This window comes from Phocoena phocoena, chromosome 5, assembly GCF_963924675.1.
Source record: "Phocoena phocoena chromosome 5, mPhoPho1.1, whole genome shotgun sequence".
NCBI lineage: Eukaryota > Metazoa > Chordata > Mammalia > Artiodactyla > Phocoenidae > Phocoena > Phocoena phocoena.
This window is the reverse complement of record NC_089223.1, coordinates 63,191,718-63,210,165: the sequence shown is the minus strand read 5'-3', so window position 1 is coordinate 63,210,165 and position 18,448 is coordinate 63,191,718. Positions and strand designations below refer to the sequence as shown.

The 18,448-nt window shown below is 42.0% G+C and overlaps 1 protein-coding gene across 1 annotated transcript in view; it reads left to right on the top strand.

Moving 5' to 3' along the window:
• SPMAP2L (sperm microtubule associated protein 2 like) overlaps positions 1-9,541 on the top strand; it is a 72,818-nt gene extending 63,277 nt beyond the window's left edge. The window contains exons 7-9 of the mRNA XM_065877241.1: positions 5,585-5,716; positions 7,617-7,792; positions 9,427-9,541. Of these exons, the coding sequence (XP_065733313.1) occupies positions 5,585-5,716; positions 7,617-7,792; positions 9,427-9,541 (423 nt within the window). The remainder of the gene's footprint in view (positions 1-5,584; positions 5,717-7,616; positions 7,793-9,426) is intronic.
• The last annotated feature ends 8,907 nt before the right edge of the window (positions 9,542-18,448 follow it).

The following is an 18,448-nucleotide window of genomic DNA, read 5'->3' as shown; positions in this document are numbered from 1 at the left end:
ACTTTTCTTTCTTTGTGACATCCTTGTCTGGCTTTGGTATCAGGGTGATGGTGGCCTCGTAAAATGACTTCGGGAGTGTTCCTCCGTCTGCTATATTTTGGAAGAGTTTGAGAAGGATAGGTGATAGCTCTTCTCTAAATGTTTGATAGAATTCGCCTGTGAAGCCATCTGGTCCTGGGCTTTTGCTTGTTGGAAGATTTTTAATCAGTTTCAATTTCGGTGCTTGTGAATGGTCTGTTCATATTTTCTATTTCTTCCTGATTCAGTCTTGGCAGGTTGTGCCTTTCTAAGAATTTGTCCATTTCTTCCAGGTTGTCCATTTTATTGGCATAGAGTTGCTTGTAGTAATCTCTCATGATCCTTTGTATTTCTGAAGTGTCAGTTGTTACTTCTCCTTTTTCATTTCTACTTCTATTGATTTCAGTCTTCTCCCTTTTTTTCTTGATGAGTCTGGCTAATGGTTTATCAATTTTGTTTATCCTTTCAAAGAACCAGCTTTTAGTTTTATTGATCTTTGCTATCGTTTCCTTCATTTCTTTTTCATTTATTTCTGATCTGATTTTTATGATTTCTTTCCTTCTGCTAACTTTGGGGTTTTTTTGTTCTTTCTCTAATTGCTTTAGGTGCAAGGTTAGGTTGTTTATTTGAGGTGTTTCCTGTTTCTTAAGGTACGATTGTATTGCTATAAACTTCCCTCTTAGAACTGCTTTTGCTGCATCCCATAGATTTTGAGTCGTCGTGTCTCCATTGTCATTTGTTTCTAGGTATTTTTTTATTTCCTCTTTGATTTCTTCAGTGATCACTTCGTTATTAAGTAGTGTATTGTTTAGCCTCCATGTGTTTGTATTTTTTACAGATCTTTTCCTGTAATTGTTATCTAGTCTCATAGCGTTGTGGTCGGAAAAGATACTTGATACAATTTCAATTTTCTTAAATTTACCAAGGCTTGATTTGTGACCCAAGATATGATCTATCCTGGAGAATGTTCCATGAGCACTTGAGAAAAATGTGTATTCTGTTGTTTTTGGATGGAATGTCCTATAAATATCAATTAAGTCCATCTTGTTTAATGTATCATTTAAAGCTTGTGTTTCCTTATTTATTTTCATTTTGGATGATCTGTCCATTGGTGAAAGTGGGGTGTTAAAGTCCCCTACTATGAATGTGTTACTGTAGATTTCCCATTTTATGGCTGTTAGTATTTGCCTTATGTATTGAGGTGCTCCTATGTTGGGTGCATAAATATTTACAATTGTTATATCTTCTTCTTGGATCGATCCCTTGATCATTATGTAGTGTCCTTCTTTGTCTCTTCTAATAGTCTTTATTTTAAAGTCTGTTTTGTCTGATATGAGAATTGCTACTCCAGCTTTCTTTTGGTTTCCATTTGCATGAAATACCTTTTTGCATCCCCTTACTTTCAGTCTGTATGTGTCTCCAGGTCTGAAGTGGGTCTCTTATAGACAGCAAATATATGCGTCTTGTTTTTGTATCCATTCAGCCAATCTGTGTCTTTTGGTGGGAGCATTGAGTCCATTTACATTTAAGGTAATTATCAATATGTATGTTCCCATTCCCATTTTCTTAATTGTTTTGGGTTCGTTATTGTAGGTCTTTTCCTTCTTTTGTGTTTCTTGCCTAGAGAAGTTCCTTTAGCAGTTGTTGTAGAGCTGGTTTGGTGGTGCTGAACTCTCTCAGCTTTTGCTTGTCTGTAAAGGTTTTAATTTCTCCATCAAATCTGAATGAGATCCTTGCTGGGTAGAGTAATCTTGGTTGCAGGTTTTTCTCCTTCAACGCTTTCAATATGTCCTGCCACTCCCTTCTGGCTTGCAGAGTTTCTGCTGAAAGATCAGCTGTTAACCTTATGGGGATTCCCTTGTGTGTTATTTGTTGTTTTTCCCTTGCTGCTTTTAATATGCTTTCTTTGTATTTAATTTTTGACAGTTTGATTAATATGTGTCTTGGCATATTTCTCCTTGGATTTATCCTGTATGGGGCTCTCTGTGCTTCCTGGACTTGATTAACTATTTCCTTTCCCATATTAGGGAAGTATTCAACTATAATCTCTTCGAATATTTTCTCAGTCCCTTTCTTTTTCTACTCTTCTTCTGGAACCCCTATAATTCGAATGTTGGTGCATTTAATGTTGTCCCAGAGATCTCTGAGACTGTCCTCATTTCTTTTCATTCTTTTTTCTTTATTCTGCTCTGCATTAGTTATTTCCACTATTTTATCTTCCAGGTCACTTATCCGTTCTTCTGCCTCAGTTATTCTGCTATTGATCCCATCTAGAGTATTTTTAATTTCATTTATTGTGTTGTTCATCATTGTTTGTTTCATCTTTAGTTCTTCTAGGTCCTTGTTAACTGTTTCTTGCATTTTGTCTATTCTATTTCCAAGATTTTGAATCATCTTTACTATCATTTTTCTGAATTCTTTTTCAAGTAGACTGCCTATTTCCTCTTCATTTGTTAGGTCTGGAGGGTTTTTATCTTGCTCCTTCATCTGCTGTGTGTTTTTCTGTCTTTTCATTTTGCTTATCTTACTGTGTTTGGGGTCTCCTTTTTGCAGGCTGAAGGTTCGTAGTTCCTGTTGTTTTTAGTGTCTGTCCCCAGTGGCTAAGGTTGGTTCAGTGGGTTGTGTAGGCTTCCTGGTGGAGGGTACCAGTGCCTGTGTTCTGGTGGATGAGGCTGGATCTTGTCTTTCTGGTGGGCAGGTCCACGTCTGGTGGTGTGTTTTGGGCTGTCTGTAGACTTATTATGATTTTGGGCAGCCTCTCTGCTAATGGGTGGGGTTGTGTTCCTGTCTTGCTAGTTGTTTGGCACAGGGTGTCCAGCACTGTAGCTTGCTGGTCGTTGCGTGAAGCTGGGTGCTGGCGTTGAGATGGAGATCTCTGGGAGATTTTCGCTGTTTGATATTATATGCAGCTGGGAGGCCTCTTGTGGACCAGTGTCCTGAAGTTTGCTCTCCCACCTCAGAGGCACAGCACTAACTCCTGGCTGCAGCACCAAGAGCCTTTCATCCACACGGCTCCTTAATTTGGGATGATTCGTTGTCTATTCATCTATTCCACAGATACAGGGTACATCAAGTTGATTGTGGAGCTTTAATCCGCTGCTTCTGAGGCTGCTGGGAGAGATTTCCCTTTCTCTTCTTTGTTCTCACAGCTCCCAGGGGCTCAGCTTTGGATTTGGCCCCGCCTGTGCGTGTAGGTCGCCGGAGGGCATCTGTTCTTTGCTCAGACAGGACAGGGTTAAAGGAGCCATCCCGGGACCCTGGCAGTGGCGGGCTGCACAGGCTCCCCGGAAGTGGGGTGTGGATAGTGACCTGTGTTCGCACACAGGCTTCTTGGTGGCGGCAGCAGCAGCCTTAGCGTCTCATGACTGTCTCTGGGGTCCGCGCTTTTAGCCGCGGCTCGCGCCCGTCTCTGGAGCTCCTTTAAGCGGCGCTCTTAATCCCCTCTCCTCGCGCACCAGGAAACAAAGAGGGAAGAAAAAGTCTCTTGCCTCTTCGGCAGGTCCAGACTTTTCCCTGGCCTCCCTCCCGGCTAGCCGTGGCGCACTAAACCCTGCAGGCTGTGTTCACGCCGCCAACCCCAGTCCTCTCCCGGCGCTCCGACTGAAGCCGGAGCCTCAGCTCCCAGTCCCGCCCGCCCCGGCGGGTGAGCAGACAAGCCTCTCAGCTGGTGAGTGCCGGTCGGCCCTGATCCTCTGCGCTAGAATCTCTCCGCTTTGCCCTCCGCACCCCTGTTGCTGTGCTCTCCTCCGCGGCTTCGAAGCTCCCCCACTCTGCCACCCGCAGTCTCCGCCCTCGAAGGGGCTTCCTAGTGTGCGGACACTTTTCCTCCTTCACAGCTCCCTCCCGCTGGTGCAGGACCCGTCCCTATCCTTTTGTCTCTGTTTATTTTTTTCTTTTGCCCTAACCAGGTACGTGGGTGGTTTCTTGCCTTTTGCGTGGTCTGAGGTCTTCTGCCAGCGTTCAGTGGGTGTTCTGTAGGAGTTGTTCCACGTGTAGATGTATTTCTGGTGTATTCTTGGGGAGGAAGGTGATCTCCGCGTCTTACTCTTCCGGCATCTTCCTGGAAGTATCTCTCTTTGCTTTGTCTTACATAATATAATTAAGAGATATTTGTATAACGAATTAATGAATGATTGTTTTATTTCCTTTTTGATTGTAAGCCTTAATTGAAGGCACTGGTTGTCATATATTTTTTTGATTTTCCAAGAGCCTGATAGGAGACAAAGCTTTATTCATTGGAAATGCTTGATTAGTACTTCATGGTATTGTGTAGATAGATAGGACCTTTGTTTGAATCCCAGCTCTGCCACTTACAAACTATATAAAGTTAAATAAAATGCCAAACTTCACAATACCTTGGTTTCTCCATTAGTGAAATAGAAATAAAAATGATACGCAGGTGAGAAATAAATGAATTAATAGGTATAAAATACTGTCTGTGTTAGTATCATCATCGTCATCATTTTTATTTATTTATTTTTGACTGTGTTGGGACTTCATTGCTGGGCACAGGCTTTCTCTAGTTGCAGCGAGCGGGGGCTACTCTCTGTTGCGGTGCACGGGCTTCTCATTGCAGTGGCTTCTCTTGTTGCAGAGCACAGGCTCTAGGCACGCGGGCTTCAGTAGTTGTGGCACGCGGGCTCAGTAGTTGTGGCTCGCAGGCTCTAGAGCGCAGGCTCAGTAGTTGTGGCACACGGGCTTAGTTGCTCTGCAGCATGTGGGATCTTCTCGGACCAGGGCTCGAACCTGTGTCCCCTGCACTGGCAGGCAGGTTCTTAACCACTGCGCCACCAAGGAAGTCCATCGTCATCATTTTAAACAACATAAGAAGGGGTTTGGAACATACCTTGTGTGTTAATTTTCTACCCACAGTTAAAACCCTATTTCATTTCCAGTTATTGATTATATTCCCACCTCAAAGTTTTGTGGTAAGTTTTGAGTTTGTATATAAGTAATTTAAATAGAAGATGATGTAATTTGAACACATTTCCACAATTAAGGTAGTGAGGAGTGTCTTGGGGGACCAGTACAACATTGTCTATGGAGATATGGTTCTGTTCTGCCTTTCTTCCTCTTGTCTTTGGTTACTTTGTATTGTCCGTTCCAATTAGAAGAGAGCTACTTAAATTCATTTTAAGCATGGGGATTTGTAATAATGTGAATTCCAATTTCCAAAGGGCAAGATAATTAAGAACAAAGCAGAGCTCTCCCCCTTATAGTGTTCTCATGTGATAGGGCTGAGAACTTCCCTCTTGGCTGAGTTTATTGTTCTAGTAATCAACATTGCCATTTGTCTCTTAGTCCATTTGTGTACTTGTCATTTTCTCCCCATCTTTAGTTTCACAGTAAGTTCCAAAAAATCTGGGTTGGAATTTATACAACCTAGTTTGAGAAGGATGGAAACTGATCCTTTCAGCTATGGTCATAGGTTACTGCAGTATTCTCATCCTTTTTGCTGGATTTACTGAGAAGTCTGGTCCAGTGGTCAGATACTACTTTGTAACTTTGATTGCGATAGTGTTTATTGATTGATGCTTATAGGTACTGTTGTCTTTTTCTCCCCTAGACTGAAACCAAAATTGCGACGTCTGCCCTGACTGCTGTTGCAACTCCAAGAACTGTAGACCTTTCCCATCCAAGGATTAAGATAGAGGGTCTGTGCTTTGAAAGAGAAAGAACTGAAATGCCCATCCGTCCTGTAAGCCATCACTACCTTGGCATCCTTCAGCTCACTTTCTGTTTGTTCCTAGGGTGTTGTTTTGCTTCTATAGGGTATAGACCAAAGTCATTGGAAAAGAAAACCTTGAAAGAGTGGTCTGTGGCAGGAAGGAAGACCTAGCTGCAGGATATGGAGAGAGGCTGCAGGTAGAGGGTGAAGAGCATGGACTTTGGAGTCAGTAAAAGCTGGGTTCAAATTCCTGCCTCACCACTACTAGTTGTGTGATGTTGTAATAACCTTCCTGAGCGTTATTCATTCAATAAGGATTTGAATCTCTACTGTGTGCCCGGCACTGTGCCCAGTGAGCAAGATGGAAGGAGACAGAAAATAAGTAAGGAAACAGATAAGATAATGTCAGGTAGTGGTAAGTGCTATGAAGAAAATAAAATGGAAAAAAATAAAAAATAAAATGGGAAATGAGTGACTATGGTTGGGGGTGGAGAATAAGCTTCTTTGCATACGGTAGTCAGGGAAAGCCTCTCTTAAGGAAGGGATATTTGAGCTGAAACCTGAATAATGAGAAGGAGTCAGCTAAGTGAAGATCTGAGAAGAGAATGTTCTAGTAGAGGGAAGAGCACATGACAAAGTCCTTAAGTAGGATAGTTTTGAAGTTGGGTGGAGCAAGGTGAGCAAGGGGATTGTGAAGGTAACAGTTCCCAGTTTCAGGGCTGTTCAGACTTGTGATAATAGATAAGGCAGGTGCCCAGCACAGAGCCTGGCACGCTCAGTGGATTGTTCGGGGGTTTTAAAAAATCCTTTAAAAAAGTGATACCATGGCACATAATCATACTCTGAGAAGCCAAACTAATCTGTATCAGTGCAAATATAGAACATTTTCAGGGCTACTGAGTGGTGTTTGCTGTGGTCCTCATTCTTTTGAATGAGCACTTAAGAGAGAGAATAGTAGCTATATGTCATCTTTCCTATTTTACCAGTAAAGCAACATAATAGAAAGGCCTCCTGGCAGATGTGGTTTCCAAAGTAAGACCAAAGGGAGTTGATGAGTCAGTCAGTCAGAATATATTTATTCAGCACCAGTTATACAACAGAGCCTAGTCTAGCTTTTGGCAAACAAGTACTTCTCTCAAGCGGCTTATATTCTGGTGGGGAAAAACAGACAGTAAACATAACCATCAATGAAATAAATGAGCTAAGTCAGGTGTTGTTAAATGCTATGAAGAAGATTAAATAAGTACTATTGAAGAGGGTAATTAGAAAGGCTGATATATCTTGGATGGTCAGGGAAGAACTCCTTGAGGATGTGATGTTTGAGTCTAGGGACTTGAATGACGAAGAGGCAGCCATGACAAGATTGAGGAAAGAGGGTTTCAAGCAGAACTAGTAAATGCAAAGGTCCTGAGGTGGAAAGAGCTGGGCCAGAGGGGCCTTGTGTGACTAGGGTCATAGTGATTGAGGTGGGGATGGGAGGAAGGTGAGGTTGGAGGAGGGTATAGTAGGCAGATCATGTAGGACCTTCTAGGCCACGGTAAGGAGCCTAGGTGTTATTCTTAGCAAAATGGAAAGCCACTGGAAGATTTTAAACACTGTGAGTGACATGATCTGGCTTGGGCCTTGGAAAGTACTTCCCTCATGAAGTTGTTACGGTGATTGCATGGGAATGATTTAGGCAGATCGCTGAGAACACTGTCTAGCTCATGGAATACACTTGTTAAAATGCTCCTTCTCTCCCTCAGTAACTGCTGTGTGAAGGCTGGGTTGTGGAGGAGTGAGAATGGAAGCAGGGAGATCAGTTAGGAGAGTCTGTTACAGTAATCCAGGAGAGAAAGGATGGTGACTCGATTAGGGCTATAGTTGAAAATAGAGGGAGACGTGGTGAAATTTGAGGTATGTTTTTGTGTCGTTTTGTTTTCCACTATAGATATCCAGTGCTGCCTTGCTCGCCAAACCTAGCCCTCGAATACTAGCTCTAGCTAAGCCCAGGCCTCTTCATCAAGATTATTTACCTCCCCGTGATGCCTACTGGCCAGTATCTTATGCTGCTATCCATTCCAAGATATCTCCCAGAATTCAAGAACTAGCTAATCCAAATACAAGGTGTGTCAATCTAAGGCTAAGATGGGACAGGAAAGGCAGGGGGTGCTAGGGACAGGGAAAAGTTGACCTATTAAGTTCAGTGAAATGAATCATAGAAATAGTAAAAATTTTTTAAATCATCTTATTTGTTACATTTATTGTGACAAATCTATAGTCTTCTTACCATAAATATAAGGCTACAGTTAAAGGGTTAGTGGACTAGTATTGAACTTTAGACCTAGGAGACAACTCTGTAATTATGGATATGGGATTATTTATCTAACATATATTGATAAGGATTATTTATCTAACATATATTGATCTAATAAGTTGCAGAACAGAAACATAATATGTTGTAATTTGTGTAAGAAAAAAATACATATATGCCATATATTTGCTTACATATGCCTATACTATCTCACAGGAGTATGTAAGAAGCTAGTAACAATGGTTACTTTGGGGGCCTAGGGAGCCGGGGTGGTAGGAAGACTTATTTTTTACTAAATAGGCTTTTGTATTTTTCAATGTTTTTGCATCATGTACATGTATGAACTATTTCAAATAAATCGGAAAATATATTCAACAAAGAAGAAATTGCCTCTAATTCCTATTCATTTTTTAGAAGACCTCTCAACTTGCCTGAACCTCAATTCATTTTGTTACCTTCAAGGGATAATACCTGATCCCCTTTTTAAAGCACCATCAAGAAAACCTAACTGAAAAAGTAGTAGTCTTGAGCTCAGGGAATAGGAAATGTGTTTGGTCTTATATAATAAAATATATTTTTTTAAATTTTTAATTTATTTTTAAAATTTATTTATTTATTTATTTATTTTTAGTTGCCTTGGGTCTTTGTTGCTGTGCATGGGCTTTCTCTAGCTGCAGCGAGCAGGGCCTACTCTTTGTTGCAGTGCGTGGGCTTCTTATTGCGGTGGCTTCTGTTGTTGTGGAGCACGGGCTCTAGGCGCGCGGGCTTCAGTAGTCGTGACTCGCAGGCTCTAGAGCGCAGGCTCGGTAGTTGTGGTGCACGGGCTTAGTTGCTCCGCAGCATGTGGGATCTTCCGGGACCAGGGCTCGAACCCATGTCCCCTGCATTGTCAGGCGGATTCTTAACCACTGCACCACCAGGGAAGTCCAGATTTTTAAAATTTTTATAATGTGTTTTTCCTTAAAAAAAAAAGTTCAACATCAAATGAAATGACACTCATTCTCTGTACACTGACAAAGGAAAGTGAGGAGTAAGACCAAGTGCTCAAGAGTCTATCCTGGTAGCAAGATTATTATTTGGTGGTTAAGGTATTAAGGATGAAAACTTCAAAAAATTGATTTCTTTAATTTCACCAGTGGATTGTCTGGCTTGTTTTAACATCGTCAAATTATTGAGAAATTTCCAGAATTTACTTTCTATGGAAAGAGGAAAGCCTTCGGAATCTGACACATATACACATCTAGACTTGACCACAGGTCACTCTTACAACGTCCCTGAGCCTTCATTTCCTTATATGTATAGTGGAGGTCATGATACCTGTTTGATGTGGTGCTTAAGAAAATCAAAATGAGATAATATAGTGCCTAACACATAGTGGATGCCTGAGAAATGTTAGTTCCCTTTTCTGTTCATCTTATTTTAAGTCAAATCCATTTTTCCATTTCAGGACTCCTGTGCATATTGTATATTACGATCCAGAAGTCTTTAAAGTCAAGCCAGCTGCTTTGAAAGCACAGTGTTCTCCGAGGATCCATGAGTTGGCACAACCTCTTACGCGTTAAGCACAGAAAGCCACATCAGTCAAACTCATTATGTTTCTAGAAGACATGTTAGATGACTTAGTTCCCTTGTCTGGTACTGTCAGTTTATAGCCCCCACTCCCTCAAAGCACACGAGACCTCTAGGGAACACCACTGCTGCTGTTACCTGTAATCATGTCTTTAGCAGGTTTGGGGACTCCAGCATGCAATAAAAGAGAAAATGATAGCCTGCCTTATTGTCCTTACTGTCTCCTCACGTGCATCTTGGCTGTCTCATTGCTCTGACTGACCTGAAGATACATTCTTCCTTATATTTGCTGGTTTTGCTTTTCTTTTCCCAGTGAGATCTGTGTTCTCCAGTAGCTGATCTCACCTCAGTGCCTTCTCTAATAAATCCTGAGAACTGAAATCATTCCTTGTGTTACTTTTCCAATGTCCCCTCATTACCAAGAAATAACACTGAAATGGTGAAGCCTTTGTGGCTAAGTCCAAATGCTTTATATAATCTGTAGATGAAATTGAGGGAGTAGGTTACCTTAAATGATCACATCTCCACCAACTTCTGTTCCTTCACTCATGCTCAGTGTCATTTATCATGAATGACAGAAGAAGCTAAACATTTGGTAAGCATTATAATGCTTTGTCAAATTGCATCTGCCCAGAGTTTTTATTTCATTTGCTTTATTCTTTCCATGGATGAGTATTTTACAAAGTAAACTAACTTTTATGGCCTATCTAGATTTACATGAAAATGAACTTGTTTGAAAACCAGTTTTACAGACGAATGAGTTCTATCTCTAAGGCCTTTATGTTAAAGAGATAACTAGTGTCGTGGAGAGGCAATACCATACAATAGTTTTGGTTGGTTTCGGTTTTAGTATTTTTTCTTTTTTTTTAGGTAGAAAAAAAGCTAGGTGTATTGATTAAAATGAAGCTAAATTCTTTTCCTAGCTCTAATGAAAATAAACAAGTCTAGAGCTATTGAATTTGAATCCAACAGACAGGAAGAGAGACAGTCACTTTTCACGGTCATTGCTTTTTGAGATAGGCCCGTGGTAGATTTGTCCATCCTTGGATTGCACAGCAAGTGTATTTTTTGTACTATTGGAATAAATCACCTAAATTGCCCAAATTGAACCTAGTATGTAAATTGATTACTGCAGGACAAAAAGTCCAACTGGAATTTGTCTGGGTCTAGAATAAATCATGACATTTATAAAACCCAAGTACATTTCTGAGATACCTTCAATGTTTGTATGTTTCAGAACATGAGGAAATGTATCCATTAAAAAGTACTCTGAAGAGATGGACCTCCAGCAAGGTGGCATGGGAACTCCAGTGACCACACTCTCCAGTGAATGTTATTATCTTTTTAAATTAAAGCTTCTGGAAATGGCCCTTAGGATAAACAACAAATGAAGAAACATCTATTCAGGGATATCTATGAAAATTCAGTAAGAAAGGTGAGAGTCTGTGATATTCAAACTACATGTAAGCCGATTGTTTCTTGCCGTGAATTACGGTTCTGTTTTTAAATTCAGATTTAAAAATTAATTTATAATTCAAATTAAATTATATTCACCTTTTGCCTGTTTCCTCCCTTTGACTTGGATACAAGAATCTTAGAGCCTAATGAATGTAATGTCCAAACATGGTGAGCCCCTCAGCAAGTAAAATTCCTAGCATCACGACTAGTCATGGCAGGAAACCAAGCAATAACAGCTGCCACCATCATCACCTCCTCCACCACTACCGCAGGAGATTGACAGCTCATCTGTGCCCCTCTTCTGCTTGGTTTCCGGTACTTTAATCTGAATTTAGTTTTACTTGTTCCATGGAGTCTATATGTGTGTGCATGTTCATAAACCTGTGTGTCTGTATTTGTCTTTATTACGTGTTTGCGTGTAAATTGAAAACTTCCTGAATCCGTTAAAGAAGTGGTTAAATTATAATTAAATAATCTCATTGAGGAATACTACAGAGGCCTGTGATTAACTACCAAAAGTTATAATAACTTCGCTAAGAAGCTCAAATGTCTTCTCACCCCTTTTAGCTGTCGAGTGTAATAGCTGTAAATGTCCACCTTTCTGCAGCTTTTATTCCCAGACTACTGTATTAACTGTCTCTGTTAAGCCTTGGAGTGATTTTCAGCTCCCTGTTAGGAGAAAGGTGGAGAATGTTATTATTAGATTTGTGAAATTTAGGTAAGTTAAGATTGTTCATTTTGGAATATGCCATCAGTGAGACTATGCATGGTCTACTTGAACTATCGAAGGATTTTTTTTAAAGCCACTAGTTCAGGAAGGCCTGAAATTCCTCAGGACAAAAGATGAAGGTTAAAACTGTTTTATTCTGCCTTACCTGATAATATTCCCTTCTTCCCTCCTCTGGTTTTCGAAAACAAAATGAAAGCTTAATTGAAAGTTCCCACTAGATAAGTTTAATTAAACAGCATTTTGTTATACTTGACTATCATTGTACCCCTAACTCAAGCATCTGAATAATTATTTTCTATTTTCATAACTCAGGTGTAGACTAACTTCACATTGAATTAATCATTAAAGCAAAGCTCATTAAAATGCTGATATAAAATATGTTTTGTTTTGATTTCTTGAACAGTAGGAAAAAATAAATATATTCATCTAAATATTCAAAAGAGAAGGTAGTGTTAAAATTTGTATGAAGAAAGTCAACTGACCTTAAAGTGCCAAAATGAATACCTCTATTTAATAAATAACAGCACATTTTACAGGGAGGTAAAAAGGAAAGCATTCCATTGTTAATGGGTGTTGTATTTTACTAAATTTAAATAGTGTACTAGTGAGTAATAATTGACCACTATTACTCTGATAGTTATAATTGAAAAGTAAGAGGCTTCCCTGGTGACGCAGTGGTTAAGAATCCGCCTGCCAATGCAGGGGACACGGGTTCGAGCCCTGGTCCAGGAAGATCCCACATGCCGCGGGGCAACTAAGCCTGTGCGCCACAACTACTGAGCCCGCGCTCTGGAGCCTGTGAGCCACAACTACTGAAGCCCACGTGCCACAACTACTGAAGCCCACACGCCTAGAGCCTGTGTTCTGTGACAAGAGAAGCCACCTCAATGAGAAGCCCACGCACCGCAATGAGAAGCCCATGCACCGCAATGAAGAGTAGTCCCTGCTCACCACAACCAGAGAAAAGCCTGCGTGCAGCAACGAAGAGCCAGCATAGCCAAAAATAAAATAAATAAAATCTATTTAAAAAAAAGAAAAGTAATATCAAAGAAATACCTCACATTTAAGTAATAATTTTAACCTCTTTAATTCCCAAATATTATTAGTTTTACCTTCAATTATACTATAAGAAGGGATAGAGAAGACATTCTACTTTGTTTAGATTTCTTACTGAAAAACAGAACTAGAAGTTATGTACCTTTATTTAACTATAAAAGTGCTAAACTATGAATCATCCAGGTGTTGTTTTATTGTGATTTAACCATGGATTTAATGCTTTTCTTGAACAATCAATGAAATGTTCGGTACTCTGGATTTTTATCTGAAGGACTGAAACTAAACATGTTGAACAATCTCTCCAGATTGTTTTAAAAATTAGTAGCAATTCTAAATAGCTTCTTTTGGAACTAGGAGGAAGAATTTTATATAACTATATAGATTATATAATTATATAATTTAAAATATATATATATATTTACCTCAACCACTGTTTTTTTTTTTGAGGTGAGATTGGTATATGACATCATATGGTAGATTTGAACTTGAATTTTGGAATCAGACCTGGGTTTGTATCCCACGTGGATCATTTACCAGGTATGTGATTTTGAAAAAATTCCCTAACTCCCTGTGCCTCAGTTTCTTTATGTATAAAGTGAGCTCCTGTGGCATTATTGTAAAGAGTAAATAAGAACATTATGTAATGAAGTATGAATTGGAAAAAATTGTTTAAAATTTAGCTCCTTTTGCCTTCTAAGGGGGGAGTGGCATACTTCATATCACTGGGAAAAGAAATATCTTTATGGCTTGATTCATACATTAAATGAATGTTTGATGTCTTTGCTTTGCCAGGCACTGTGCTAGGCACTAAAGCTATCATAGTAAGCCAAACATATATGGGCTCTGCTCTCATAGGCTATTTAGCCAATTGGGAGACATGGATGTTATTCAAACATTCACAAATAAATGTAAAATACAGCAGTGGCAAGTGCTATGAAGGAGAGGTTATAGTGCTATAAAATGACAGAATAGAGAACTTTGACTCCCTTGGGAAGGTGAGGGAAGGATTCTTTAATGAAAGGACGTTGGGCTGGAATCTAAAAATTAAGTAGTGTTAACTAACAAAGAAAGGACAGGAAATCAGTCCAGGTAGTGGGAAATGTGGTTAGTGGATATTTGTTGATTTGGGGGCGACCCTGCACCCATTCCTCCTCCTTCTGGTAAGAACTCCCAATTTTCTTTGGGGGATTTCTCTTCATCGATAAAGGTTTATTGAGACTTTTATTCCAGGTACCCTGGCTGAGGGACGGGCATGTGACCTGAGCCAGCTCATTGAACTGTCCTCTGGGGCTTTGGATCATGGGCAGAGTGGTGCAGAGGCAGGGGTAGTTGGAGGCGGTCGTTCCCAGTAGTGGTGCCCTGATGAGACTTCACTGTTCTCCTCCTACTGATACCTGGAGCTGCCCAGGCCCCCACCGCGGCCCTCCCCTGTTCATCTGCCTCAGGAGCTGTGCACAGCCTTGCAGTAAATCCCCTGTGGCAGATGGGTAGAGGTGTTGGGGACTGAAAGGCCAGCGTGGCTCAGATGGGAAGAAAAAAGGGGTTGTGTGATCAGTGAGGAGGCAGCAGATGGAAGCCAGACTGTACAGGGCCCTGGAGGCCACCTTGAAGATTTTAGTAAAACCAGTGGGAGCTGTTGAAATAATTTAAGCATGAGGATAATGTAACCATGGTTGCCTTTTGAAAACATTACTTCTACAAATAAATTGGGGAGGGGGCAGTGGAGGTAGACAGACCAAGTTAGGAGGCTACTTAGTAGATCAGATGAAAGATGAAAATAGTTTGGTGGTACCATGGTGGAGATGCAAGGAAGAGACAGGCCTTGAGAGATATTTGAGGAGGTGTATTTTCACAGGATTGGGTGACGGATTGGATATGGGGTTGGGGAGAGAAAAGCATTCAAGATAATTCCTCGATTTCTAACTTATGAAACAATATATAGATAGTGAGAGTCTGAATATACAAGTGGACAATGGCCAGGCCACATATGACAGTAGAACTCTGACTCACCACCTGTGCAGCAACCAGGTCAGGAATCCAAACCACAGCCTCTGCAGCAATCAGCCCAGAATGGTCAGGATCTGGCCAGTGGTCCCAATTGATACCTATTTTTTGCCCCCACTTCCATCTCAGGACCAAGTAGAGAAAGCCAAATATATTCCCCAAGCCAATCGCATAGGATGCCCTGTTTCTAGTTAGGCGGTCTCCACCTTCCCCATGCCAACAGGGTCTAACAGAGTATTCCTAAAGCCTCCATCCCCTGCCCCCCTTGCCCCCCCCCCCCCACTATAAAGCTGTCCCACTCCTCCGCCTTTGAGTCTCTGCCAACTGCAAGTAATGGTGGCTGACTCCCTGGCCATAGCAGGCTCTGAGTAAACAGCCTGGGTGTGTTCTCATTTGACTGATGTTTCCCACAACAGTGAGCCCTTCACTGACGTAGGGAACACCGGGAGATGACCAGAAGAAAAGAGTGGAAAAGCATGAGTTCAGTTCAGGACACTTAGATTAGAGGACACCTTTGAGACATCTAAAAGGAGATGGCAGCTGCAGGTCTGTATTATGACTTTCAGGGACCCTAGGCACTTTTGCTTTTCTGGGTCCTTTCTTCCTTAAAATAATATTAAAAATTATATTTTATGACTGAATTAGTATAAAGATGAACATATAAATATTATATATTAAGACTTTTTCAAATTAAAAGTTCATCTTTTTTTCTCATATAGAAAGAACTAAAACATTTTTGTAATCTCCTGAAAATGTTATGGTCTGTAGGCAATGGGCCCACTGTGCCCAATGGAGCAGTCGGCCGGGTTCAGGTAGGCAGTCCTTACATGGGTCTGTGTTGTAGCGTCGAGGCCTGAGACCTGCTGCAGGTGTACATGTGCAAGTCATCTCAGTTAGCTGTGGTTGGAGCTACGGGGTAAGAGGGAGGACCAGGACAGGGGGAATCCTGACTTGGTATTTGCTGATATTCGAGAATTGCTGTTAATTATATTTAGAAGGGTATTGGTATGGTGGTTATGCTTTTAAAAGCAGTTCTTTTAAAGATGCAAGCTGAGACAATTGTGAATAAAGTGATATCTAGAGTTTGCTTTGCAATAATCCCAACAGGGGAGTGGATGAGTGTATAGAGGAAACGACTCTTGGTTGTGAGTTGGTGATTGTTGAAACTAAGTGATGGAATCCTAGGGTTCATTGTCTAGACTATTCATTCAATAGTCTCTCTTCTGTTAGATATGTTTGAAGTTTTACATAATAAAGTGCAAGATAGGAGGGGAGCTAGGATGGACAGTTACAGGTCTCAGCAGAGGCTTGAGGGGCCTGAGCAACTCAGAACTCCCCCAACACTGCATACCAATCAGGTCTGCTTCACTCCCACACATTCGGTGTTAGGGCTGTTTAAGGGGAGAAATCAAGGCAATGTGTCTGTATTCCATGGCTGGGGACAGTGTGGGGAAGAACTAGCACATACAAGATTGTGAGGTAGTTTATAATTTGGTGGAAATAGGATCGTGGATTTACAACCCACTAGAAATAAGGTAAAACGAGATAAACTGGTGTTCCCACCCCCAATCCAGGGGAATGGGAGGGACTCAGGACTTTCCCCACACTTCTGGTGGGGGAGGGATTTTGAGCCAACTCTAATTAAATTTTCAAAGGTCAGGATACCTCTGTCGACCTCTAGGTTGCAAGTGCTTGACACACGAGATGTGAACAAGTGGGAACAGAGAAGGTGTTCAAGACTTGTTTGTTAACCTGGATTTGGTTGAAGGAAGAAACATTGGAGCATCCATATTACATGGCTTCCTGCAGTCTAGGAGAGAGGGGGTGAAGGCAATTCCATTTCTGGCTCAAGGTGGTTGGTCTGGAATGAGGCCTTATCAAGTATTAGCTGTGCAACCCTGTACGAATTACTTAACTTCTCAATGAAAAAGGGCTAATAGCGTTTGCTGTTGAGATTTGGAAGTTTCCAGTAACTTATACCCATCCTTTCCCTGCCTGAGTCCAGAAACAATTGAAAAACCCAGGCAGATGGAGTTCAAAACAACTCATTTACAATTGGTAAAGCTGTTTGGAGAAGGTGACTTTGGTGGACCAATTGGATTTCTAATATCCCCCTCCTCCTGAACTGAACTGAACCCCTGGTTCAATTCACCAGGCACACCAGCCCCCGGAGCAGGCTGAACACACTCTGCTTATGGCTCTAACATCTCAAGGAGGGAGAAATGCACTCCTTCTCCTAGATTCGCCAGCGGAGGAGTCACTGCTCCCACGGGAGGAAATAGGGGTGGGTGAGGGCAAAAACCAGGAAGTTCTTCTCTGGGGAATTCTCCCTCTCCACATGGAAATGGGAGCACAAGTGTTCATCTCTAACACCTACCTCACTGGGTTCTTGTGCAGTGTTGTACTTAGCACAGTATCCAGTACACGGTAAGTAGGTTTTGTTTTCTTAGTCACTATTATTAGTGGATATTAAGATGCTTCTCACATCTTTTTGGATAATGGAGTTTACTTCCTCTGGTGGTACCCATTGCAGTCCCAATGAAAACACAATCCTCCTATCAAGAAGTGGAGTCCACTTCCCCATGCCTTGAGTCTGGGGTGCCTGTGACTTGCTTAGACCAACAGAAGGTGGCAGAAGTGACATTGTAGGACTTCCAAGTCCAGGCCCCGAGCAGCCTTGCCTTCTTGGCATGCTGCTCCAGAACTGCATGGAAAGAAACCCAGCCTCCCTGAGAGACCTCATAGCAAGAGAAGTCCAGACCTCCCCTCTGAGCCCGGCGGCCAGCTCGCCCTCTGCTGAACGTATCCATGTGAGTGAGCCAGCAGGACCAGCAGAAGGACTGCCCGGCCAACCCACAGAAAGGTCAGGAAGGAAAGTGATGGTTTTAAGCTCCTCTTTGGGGTTGGTTTGTTATTCAGCAGTGTGGAACTGAAACAGTGAACAAGCTGGTGGAGTAAGAGACTGGAGCCGTGGGTGGTAGGGAGGGCAGCAAGGGGTTCGGACTGCAGCCAGCTTATTTTCAGAGGTTTGTGAGCAAGTACTTGGTTAGGGTCTGCTAAAGGAGCAGACACACACTTCTCCCTCAATTAGCTGTTTTAAGTGCCTTTATCAACTTGTGTGAACTAACCTACAGCAGACGTGAACTTGAGTGACCCCTGATTGGCCAGTAAGAAACTGCGTGAATTGAGGCAGAGGAGTGGGCTGCCTCCCACCTTTCCTAAGTCTCCCCTCCTCCTTCAGAGGGCTTTGCTTCCTGAGGACCTGTCTGAGAAGGTCCTGGCCTATGACCACCCTTAGAGACATAGCACAGGCAGTAAGAAGATGGAGCCTGAAGGCATGCATTCTTTCACAGTTTGTGGGTTTTTTTTGGTTTTTTGGGGTTTTTTGCGGTACACGGGCCTCTCACTGTTGTGGCCTCTCCCATTGCAGAGCACAGGCTCCAGACGCGCAGGCTCAGCGGCCATGGCTCACGGGCCCAGCCGCTCCGCGGCACGTGGGATCTTTCCAGGCTGGGGCACGAACCTGCGTCCCCTGCATCGGCATGCGGACTCTCAACCACTGCACCACCAGGGAAGCCGTGTGTTGGTTTTTCTTCTCAGTCTGGGAGGTGCTGCCAGGTGGGAAAACTTCCCCACCCGTAGCAGCATGCAT